Source organism: Alosa sapidissima, chromosome 9 (genome assembly GCF_018492685.1).
Source record: "Alosa sapidissima isolate fAloSap1 chromosome 9, fAloSap1.pri, whole genome shotgun sequence".
Classification (NCBI taxonomy): Eukaryota; Metazoa; Chordata; class Actinopteri; order Clupeiformes; family Clupeidae; genus Alosa; species Alosa sapidissima.
Window position 1 is genome coordinate 10346203 of NC_055965.1, and position 10000 is coordinate 10356202.

The 10000-nt window shown below is 44.1% G+C and overlaps 2 protein-coding genes across 4 annotated transcripts in view; one reads left to right on the forward strand and one right to left on the reverse strand.

Moving 5' to 3' along the window:
• Positions 1–5344, reverse strand: part of LOC121717947 (zinc finger protein Aiolos-like) — a 17415-nt gene extending 12071 nt beyond the window's left edge. The window contains exons 1-5 of one of the 3 annotated variants that reach the window (XM_042102671.1): positions 5193–5344; positions 4933–5105; positions 4209–4268; positions 2653–2702; positions 2487–2598 (exon numbers count right to left, since the gene is read on the reverse strand). In XM_042102671.1, the coding sequence (XP_041958605.1) occupies positions 2487–2598; positions 2653–2702; positions 4209–4268; positions 4933–4939 (229 nt within the window). In that variant the 5' untranslated portion in view covers positions 4940–5105; positions 5193–5344. Of the gene's footprint in view, positions 1–2486; positions 2599–2652; positions 2703–4208; positions 4269–4932 lie in introns of all 3 variants that reach the window. The other 2 variants (XM_042102670.1, XM_042102672.1) reach the window with 2 other exon arrangements.
• A 759-nt stretch (positions 5345–6103) lies between these two features.
• On the forward strand, positions 6104–9872 carry LOC121717949 (complement C1q-like protein 4). The gene is made up of 2 exons (XM_042102674.1): positions 6104–6694; positions 8882–9872. Exons 1-2 carry the CDS (start codon positions 6197–6199, stop codon positions 9059–9061), a joined length of 678 nt encoding a protein of 225 aa, XP_041958608.1. The 5' UTR covers positions 6104–6196; the 3' UTR covers positions 9062–9872.
• Positions 9873–10000: the final 128 nt, after the last annotated feature.

Consider the following 10000-nt stretch of genomic DNA (forward strand, 5'->3'; position numbering starts at 1 on the left):
CTAGGTATAAAGAGGCGGATGGTGTTGGAAATGTCATACACAGAGGAGATGGTGTGAAAATGAAGACTCTAATTGATATGGTTGGAGGATACAGAGAAAGCTGCTGGCTCTTAGCCAGACTAGTCATGGCAGATGGCAGCTTGGCAGAGAATGAGAACACTACTTGAATCATCAAAGAAAAAAAAAAAGAAAAAAACATTTAGTCATGATTCCCGGCACCACGTCGTTTCTGCTTACCATGTAAACAAGTTCTACTTCTACATCATTCTGTCCATGCAAGCAAATGTGCTCCCCACAGGAGTGAAGAGTCACCCCCCATTCACAGAGTCTGGATTCCAGTAAGCTCAGCTTCCTAGTAGTCGGTCATCAAGACGCTCGAAATAGCCAGCCCTTGTCAAAGCCATAGACAACGGTTTTTCTTCTTCTTCTGTGCTCTTACATCTTGGTCACTTTCCGATTTCAGACCAGAAATGGTCCAAACATCCACCACAGGGTCCCTAAAATACAAACGAGATCCGCTTCAAACACGACTAACCTTTTCTCTGTCTAAAAAACCAGCCATCTAATAAATATGCTTCTGTGCGAAAGATCCCTGCTTGAAGATCACTGTCTACATTCCCCTCTACCCTCGACTTGTTACATTTATTTTTCTCTAAAGACTATTTTAGGTGTGCGCGCGTTCATCTCTTCTTCACATAGAAATATCTCCTCACCCCTGACCCACAGCCAGAATTGCCTGTGGTCCCGTCGGCACCCACCACCTGCTGAGCACTCGCGATGCTCCAGCGACCACAGTGTGGTCACGACGGCGGCTAGGAGAATGAGAAGTGGCTCCTCTTGCTGAGCAACGCCACTTTAGAGGTGCGATGGAAACTTTAGAGGTGCAGAACGACTCGGATGGCTGTCGTGACTCGACTCAACTCGGCGCGGGAAAAGTCAGACGGCACGGCCTAAACCACGCGCACGCTCGCTCGCTCGCTGCAGAGTCGCAGCTGCAACTGTACTAGCCTGCCAAGGCGAGAGGCCTTGTATCAGTACCCACAGGCGTGGAAGGCCGCCTTGTTCAGAAGAAAGAGTGAGGCACCAAAATGGCTTCCAGGCACCACACACATTTATTGATGTTAGTGAGTGTCTTTGCAGGGTCTGAAACTGCGCACAGTTTCAACAAGTACAACTGAGGAATGTGTGGGCCAGTGTGTGTATGTGTATGTGTGTGTGTGTATGTGTATATGTGTGTGTCGGTGGATGCATGTGTGAGGTTATGTAGTGAAGTGTAAATGAAGCTTTTAGTATATGTGTCACTGCATACATTTGCACCTTGGTGTGTGTGTGTGTGTATGTGTATGTGTATGTGTATGTGTGTATGTGTGTGTTTGTGTATGTGTGTGTATGTGTGTGTGTGTGTGTGTGTGTGTGTGTGTGTGTGTGTGTGTGTGTGTGTGTGTGTGTGTGTGCGCGCACGTGTGTGTGTGCAACAGCAGTTTGCAGTGGCCAAGTCACTCTATAGCCTAATGTGTAAATTAAACTGTACAGCTGACAGAGAAACAAGTAGTGCACCTGAGCACCTTTCACATAATGCATGCACACAGCACACTCTGCCATTACACCTTTATACAGCAAATTAAAACCACAGTAAAGCAACACATTCAGGTTGGAATCAATGATATGAATTTTCCCTAAAGTTAGAGCAGACTTTGTCCTCATTGCGCCCGTGTCAGGTCTGGACAAAGTGAGACTATTGCACTGAATGCTGTCCACTGATCTCAACATGTAAACATGCATCATTAAAATGCTAATCAGTTGTTACATTTGCTGTTGCACAAGTACAACAAGAAGCAGCAGGTACAACAAGAACAAGAAGCTTTATGGATAATTGTAACAAAGGAAAGTGAAATACAAATGAGTCAGTTGTGTAACAAAAAAATGCGAAATAAAGAACGCATATCAGAAGTATGCATTTTGAAATGTTAAGAAAAAAGAATATACTATGATATATATCATTACCATCTATGCTTCTATTGATCCCCTCATATAAAGGTTAGGCCATACCACCCTACAGCAGATTTCTTGCATAGATTGCATAGCAGCCACGAGCCTCATATCATCATAAGTTTATAACCATATCTGATATGATATACAGATTAGATGTGTGTGTGTGTGTGTGTGTGTGTGTGTGTGTGTGTGTGTGTGTGTGTGTGTGTGTGTGTACAGCTGATGAAACTAAGAGTGAGTGAATAGAAGTTTAATGCACACTATGTGTATGCACAACATATGTGTGTGTGTGTGTGTGTGTGTGTGTGTGTGTGTGTGTGCAAACGCATGTGCCGATGTGTGTGTATGTGTTTCTTGCCCTCTCTATATATGTGTGAGTGTGTGTATGTGTGCGTGTTTGTGTGTGCGTGTATGTACCGCTATGTGTATGTGCGTGCGCGCATGCGTGTGTGTGTGTGTGTGTGTTAGCTAAGATGAGCGGATTGACAACACACCTGCCTCTGGACCCCCAGATTCCGAGCCGTCCCTGTCGTTCTCCTCAGGGTCAGTCTGCCTGCCGGGCTCCTCCTCCTCCTCCTCCTCCTGCCTCTCCTCCTCCTCCCTCTCCTCCTCCTCCCTCTCCTCCTCCTCCCTCTCCTCCTCCTCCTCCTCCTCCCTCACCTCCTCCTCTTCCTCCCTCACCTTCGGCGTGGCTCCTTTCCAGCTCAGGTCTGAGTCAAAAAAATTTCACCAGAGGTTCTCGTTAGTCCTCAACATGCAAGCTCTGGCCTGGCTCAACGTTCAGACGTGGGCGGTAGTAGTGAGATTAAGAAACTGGGCTAGCAGCCACTGATCTGAAAAGTCCTGGGCATTAAGCCGGCTTCCACCGTTTTTGGTCTTGAGCAAGGCACTTAACCCAGAGCTGCTCCGGAGACAGTAGCCCTCGTAATATAATTTAACATATGTAAGTTGCTTTGGATAAAAGTGTCTAAAAGTGGCTGAAATGAATAAATGTCAAACAATATTTTAAATGAGATTGGATGAAATGGAGATGCGATATCTTAGTGGGTAGGCCGCAGAAGATTTTCAGAATTCAAATGGGCCTACTGCATTCATACGTGTGGGATGGTCTGGTCTAGATGTTCGTCAGCCTAGCACAGAGTTTATGTTTGATAGTAGTGCATCTCATCACTAATGCACAAACGCCAATGCAATACTCAATCTCTGCATAAAACATATCGCACATGACAGTGTTGGCAACTCCTCATTTTCTACCACTTATCTGTCGGTGCATTCTAATTTTCAGTTTGCAGTCAACACCAACCTTAGTCACTTTGTCTCAAAAACACCATCTGTTAAATTCATTTGACCATAAATCTCCACAAGTCTCACTTTTCAAAACTTTGCAAACATTAAAAAAGTTTTTTTCACAGCCATATTTACTTTTGCGAAAAACTGAACAGTCTTCTTACAGCATGGCAGGGACTAAACAGCTTCAACCATGCAGGCGAAGTGCTTGAACTGCGTCAGCCAAAGTCATCACATCCACACTCAATATGGCAATGATAAGAACTAATGTGATAAGAACTTGACGTAAGTCACATCACCACATGAATGGAGTTGAGTAATTTTCTGCTGTACGGTTACTAATATGTGAAAAACAGAAAATACATAAATAATGTGTGAACAAAAAAATGTAACAGAGCGCCTGCTCATCTGATGCCAATCGGTGGGTTAATTTAAAACATGGATTAGTCAGGTAATCCTTAGGCCATATTAGATTTATCATGCTGTAGCAGATTATTTGTGATTTTCTGTATTTCTACCCATCAGAAGTGAATCTCCTTCAAGAAACTGACCAACAATAAAGACGTTTTTTGCATTTTCAGTTAATGGATTAGATTCAGTTAGCTCTGAATGCAGGGAATTTGCAGGAATGATTTGCACAAGGGTTTTTATAAAGTGACTTGAAAAGTATATTCCTCTTGTGCATATGTGTAAATGTGTCTGTGGGGTCGTGGTGGTCATAGACTAGATTCCAATACTCTGACATTACTACTCTGTAATTTATGAAATGATCTAATCATATTAGATCACAGTATGCAATGGATATTACTGGAAATCTGAGTGGCCCAAGCATCCTATCACCTTTATGATCAATAGTGTCGAGAGAAGCAAGAGAGTTGTTACAGTTGTCACAAGACTGTCAAACAAACCAAAAATCATCATCAACTCACCCATAGTCTCCTCTCCAGGAGATGCGTCTTCTTCGTGCTCCACTGTTTGTGTAGGAGAATCTGAAAAGTGACCCACCAACATGAGACTGATTAAGACCATGAGTCTGCAGGCATAGGATCGTACTAGTGCCTATCATGAACTACCAACTTGCGTGGATCTACACTGAACAGCAGGTTAAGGGCAATGAGTACGGATGGAGAAAAAAAAAAAAAAACCTTTTCAACGGTCCACCGCTCAACCTCAGAAGCTCACCCAAATAAAACAACCATGAGATATTTATAGAAGTTACATTTCCTGTTCAGCCTATTCATTCCAAAACGACAGTTCAGACAACAGATATCTTAGTATAGTCATTCAAATGCGAGATGGATAGTCACAATGTAAGGTCAACTAGCATACAATCACCAACTCATTGGAATTTGGGCATTGTTTGGTATTTTATACGTATAAAACATCTTTGAAACAAAGTTATACTTGGTTTTACTACCATTTCCACTGAACGTAGAAGGTTGTAACACTTACCACGACCGTCCCTCATAATCATAGTCTGTTTAATGGACACATAAGTGGTGCGCTGCTTAATTAATGTAGCATGCACTAAAATTCCCAAATCCATATCCATCCTCTATCCAACATGGGCATGGCATTGGCTATAGCAAGCGTGGGTCTAAGGACCTAACGAAATAAGTTAATTCATGAAGGCTGCGTGAGGACAGGGCCTACCTTTCATCGTTGCCTCTGCTGTTGTCCACCTGTTCCCGAGTGTATGCGCCAGCGCGGTGAGATTCCGCTGTCTGCCAGGGGAGCGCTTTGCGGAGTCGACGTCATGGCTCGAACTCAAACTGCCGCTGGATCAGCCCCGGTGCGCGCAGCGGTGACATCAGGCCTCGAGGTTCCTTAAAGTAACAACGCCATCAGACAAAACCTAGTTGCATTCACATGGTGATGGTTAACATAATGTTCTCATAACACAAAAAAAAAACCTCTTGCTGTGGCCCTCTAAATGAACCTCGTGTTATTAGAACAAAATCCAGTGACAGGTGTATCCTATCAGCAGTAGAGCCCGAACACCCTCTGGTGGCCAGATGCTGTACTGCTATAGTGTGACCTCCGCGATGCCAGCGATGCTTGGAGTCCGTCGCAAATAGCACATAGGCCTGAACACATGCTTATTTTCTCCCCTAAATAAATAATAGAAACAAACAAACAAAAAAACTCCTGCTATTTAGGTTGTAATCGTGAATTCTAATATAGAAATAACAAAAAAATTGGAATTGTATTTAGAGCCAGTAGAGGAGGGTGCACACATTCAAATACATGAGCACATTTCACTAAGTATGTCCCTAATCACTTTAGCCTGGCTTACACTGGACCGATTCTCAACTGAGAATTGATACAATTGTCCGAACGTGGAGATAACCAGCAGTGAAATTAAACTTTATCGGTACATCAAATCGAGTTTAATTTCACTTCTGGTTTCTTTAGTGATTTTGGAAATGGCTTTGAGTTAGAGGGTGGCCAGACAGATCTGCAGAGCTTATTCAAATGTGCTCACAGATTGGTTTGGGTTCACTCAGACTAAATTAAGTTCACAAAAGCAGGTAATTATAAAACAATTATCCCACTGATCTTGTCATTGTGGTATTATATAGATATCACCAAAATGTAAAGGGTAAACAAACAGCTCAAACATGGTCAACCTGTATTTCCAATTTGCCAGAAATTACAGCAGCTGAAAATAGATATTGGCCCCTGACCCTCTACTCCAACTACCTGCCAACACACACACACACACACACACACACACACACACACACACACACACACACACACACACACACACACACACACACACACCTCCCCCTCTGTACACGTAAATTCCAGGTACAGAGTTCACTGACTGTGAAGACAAATAACCGGACAGATGGCCACAGCACATTCTCCATAGCTGTGGCTTTTGACTGACCTTAGTGGGCACTTAACTAACATGGCTTTACACGGCGCAACATTAGCCCTGGGTGTTCTCACCCTGGCATACACTTGGTTCGCTGGACTCAACGCACAGACCTATCCGGGAGCCTGCCGGCTTGTCTGTGACCCATACCAGCCCGGGGGAGTCTGTCACAGCCTGGGTGCCAACGGGATCGTCATCCCCCTCTCCTCTGGAGGTGCTGGTGCTGGGGGCCCCGCTGGCCCCGCCGGGCCCCCAGGAAAGGCAGGCCCCCGGGGGCTTCCTGGGCTACCCGGCCACCCCGGCTCCGGAAGGCAAACCGGAGGTGGAGCGGTGGCCTTTTACGCGGCGCTGACGCAGGAGTTTAGCAGAGACGCTGTGCTGAGGTTCACCGACGTCGTGACGAACGTTGGCGATGCCTACGACACGTTGACGGGGAAGTTCACCAGCCCCAGGGCTGGCGTCTACCACTTCAGTTTCAACATTCTCAAGGCAGGCCAGCGCATTCGGGTGGAGCTGGTGTCAGGTGACAAGGTGAGCTTGGAGACATCCAGAAATCCACTTATTGCAGAAAAAAGATTTTGATAAAGTGTTGTGAATTGGGAATAGAATGTGAGCCAATAACATATACTGTATTTTGAATGAGTAGACAGTGACTACCTGTTTGACTTTCATTTTGCCAGCTATGTCAGTCAAGGAAGTATAGGATCTAGATAAGAAAGGTCAGTCAAGAGTCAACGGTTCAGTTTTTGTGAAAGGTTGCTGATATTCAAGCTCAACAGCCAATCAAAAAACACCCCTCCTGACTCTCTGGATTGGATTGGTCCAAGCCTCTATGTTTGTGTCCCACTTACATTGCCAGGGCTGTGTATGAGCTATCGAGTTATTTTAAGAGTCCATACATTTTCACAAATTGGAATCGTGTAGTCAGTGCAATAGTTCAATTCTATGTTGACAATGAAGCTGTTCCTATCTTCAACCCGATAGTTGTTAACTGTTCACGTTGTACACGTGTTTCCTCATTACAAAAGGTAGTGTAGCAATGTGCGCACATCTATTAGAAAAATGTGTGTGTGTGTGCGTGTGCGTGTGTGTGTGTGTGTGTGTGTGTGTGTGTGCGCGTGACAGGTGCTGGATACTAGCAAATACATAGAAACAGAAAAGGTATCTGCACACTGTCTTGTATGCTCCCAGTTTAATGGTAGGCTACAACGTTTCGACCACTCAGGTCTTTGTCAGGTACCTGAGTGGTTGAAACATTGTAGCCTACCATTAAACTGGGAGCATAGAAGACAGTGTGCGGATATCTTTTCCTTTTTCCTCATTGCAAAAGCCCTAGGCTGTGCTGTTCATCATTACTAGAGCTGAAGAGTATGAAGGAACCAGTTCAAAAACAACATGTTAAAGCCTCAAACTCATCTGCCTTTTGAATTTTGAATGTGCGCCCAGAATGCCTGGTATTGCGCTAATGTTGTTTTTGCAGGTAGGAGCATGACCATTTTTGGTGGTTTTAGATGAATTGGGTACCCCTTGTTATTTAATAAATATGAACCCAGCATGTTGGAAATTGATAAAAAGGGAAAATCCTCCACTGTAAAGAGAACAATCAGGAGGAAATCAACAGGAATGCAGATGAGCATCAGATAATTTGTGTTGGTCTGTGGAGAACGTATTCAGTATGGCCTCACATCTAGATGTTCTGTGGAGAACATAGTTAGTATGGCCTCACATCTAGATGTTCTGTGGAGAACATATTCATTAAGGCCTCACATCTACTGTAGATGTTCTGTGGAGAACATAGTTAGTATGGCCTCACATCTAGATCCCTTATGCAGAAGGGGCATGATATGGGTTGCATTGCATTAGTTGATGTTGTTTAAGCCACTGCCTTGATAGTTCCAATCTGATATTAAGGACACTGTAGGATTATGTTATATTGCAAATTGCAGAATGATGTAAGGATTAAAGGTAATGTATCAGTTGTCATCATCAAATGTCAATTAAATTGTCACCATTAAAATAATTGGTAATGACAATAAATGGGGTTAGCCTAGAAATCTAGACGCGCCCCTAGCGGCAGCAAATTACATTTGCTGCCAGGGCTAGTCTAGCGACTCTCCGCTGGCTTGTGAGCTCCAGAAATCGAAACTTAATCAGGCCAATGAAATCGTGTATAGAGTTGTTAGGTGGGCTTAACATAATGATTGATGGCAGAGTTGCAACGGTTTGGCTTGAATTCCCTGCTACTTGAAAACAAATAAGATGGATGTTGCTGCTGGCGAACAGTGTGACACGAGTTAAGCTTTTATTAAGTTGGCAAACGTTTGAACTAGCCAACTAGCTCCGCTGGTTGGAAACGCATGGGACTCATAGCGCTGCCGCTGTCCTATTGCGTGCAGTGGGAATTTGAAAAACAACTGATTATCCCGCCCCTCGGACTGAGCACTGCGAACGGTGAGTGCCCAGACCCTACATTTTAATATGGGTCTGGCTCGTCAGGCTAAAATGGGGTGGTTTGGTGTTTGAAAAATGTGGGATACATTGGCAGCACATAACAACTACAAGCCAGTTGGTGTTATGTCTGGCTGTAAATTATCCATCATTGTCTCCTTCTAGACCACAATTAATATTGGATATGATTGGATGTGTGGGCTTGTTTTATAACTAATTTCAGATGGCTTGTAAAGGGTAGCAAAGGGTGCTGTTCCTCTCTCTCACCAGGTGGTGGCGACAGCGGTCGCAGTGGACATGCTTGGCACTGACTCTGCCCATGGGAGTGCCATCCTGCAGCTGGCCAAAGGGGATCAGGTGTTCCTGCGCCTCTCCGGAAGCGACAAGACCATGGTGGACTCCAACAACCGATTCAGTACCTTCATGGGCCACCTGCTCCACGCACTGTGATGGCCTCCACACTTCCCACCTGCACCGATAGCGGAAACAGCCCTCCGCCAGGTTAACAACAACTAGACACTCAATTTGATCTGACTTTTTATACATGGTACAAATCAGTGGAAACAAGCATGAAGCCTTATGCATGGTAAGATGTGCGGGAATAGGAATACAATGTTGATGTAAATGTTGAATGACAGTAGGATATCAAAATATCCTGCAGGCGTATTTTTGCGTTACCTGTATTAAGACAAAGACTACATTTATTATGTATACAATTTTAGCAAAAGCATTCATTTAATTTTGATTGATTTTTCAGATTACTGCTAAGGCAAGTTCAAAGAAAATATGCATCATCAATGTAAAGATAATGTTCAGTTGCAGACATAGATACAGAGGTAATGCATCAATGTCTTATACTGATAGCTTGCACAGAGCACAAATTCACATGTGGCCTTGATATTTACCAGAAAGATCATCTGTCATTAATGAGTATTCAGGATGAACTACTTAAGCACATGCATGCACACACACACACACACACACACACATACACACACACACATGTGCACACACACAAACGCACGCGCACACACACACACACACACACACACACACACACACGTAAACGCACGCACACACACACACACACACACACACACACACATACAGACCATACCATAACATTATCAGCCAGATGTCTGGCACACTACTATTGTATATGAACTGCCAGCATTATTCATATGAGGCTTTCACCGCCAATCTCTGCAGTAGAAGAATTTCCATTTTTTCCCCCGACACAATAAAGGCTCCTGCTCCGCTATACCAGTTTTATCTGTGTGTGTGTGTGTGTGAAACAGAACCCAACCCATCAAGGATGTACTCTACTGTTTGTCGATTTATTACTCTCGAAACCTCCTCTCTTTTACTTCTATCTTGGCATTGGCAACG

What these genes read in the sequence shown, in the direction of transcription:
- LOC121717949 (XM_042102674.1), top strand. Translation starts at nt 6,197, where the DNA reads ATGGCTTTACACGGCGCAACATTAGCCCTGGGTGTTCTCACCCTGGCA. An exon ending in AGCTGGTGTCAGGTGACAAG is followed by an intron (nt 6,695 to 8,881) that starts GTGAGCTTGGAG and finishes CTCTCTCACCAG; the next exon opens with GTGGTGGCGACAGCGGTCGC.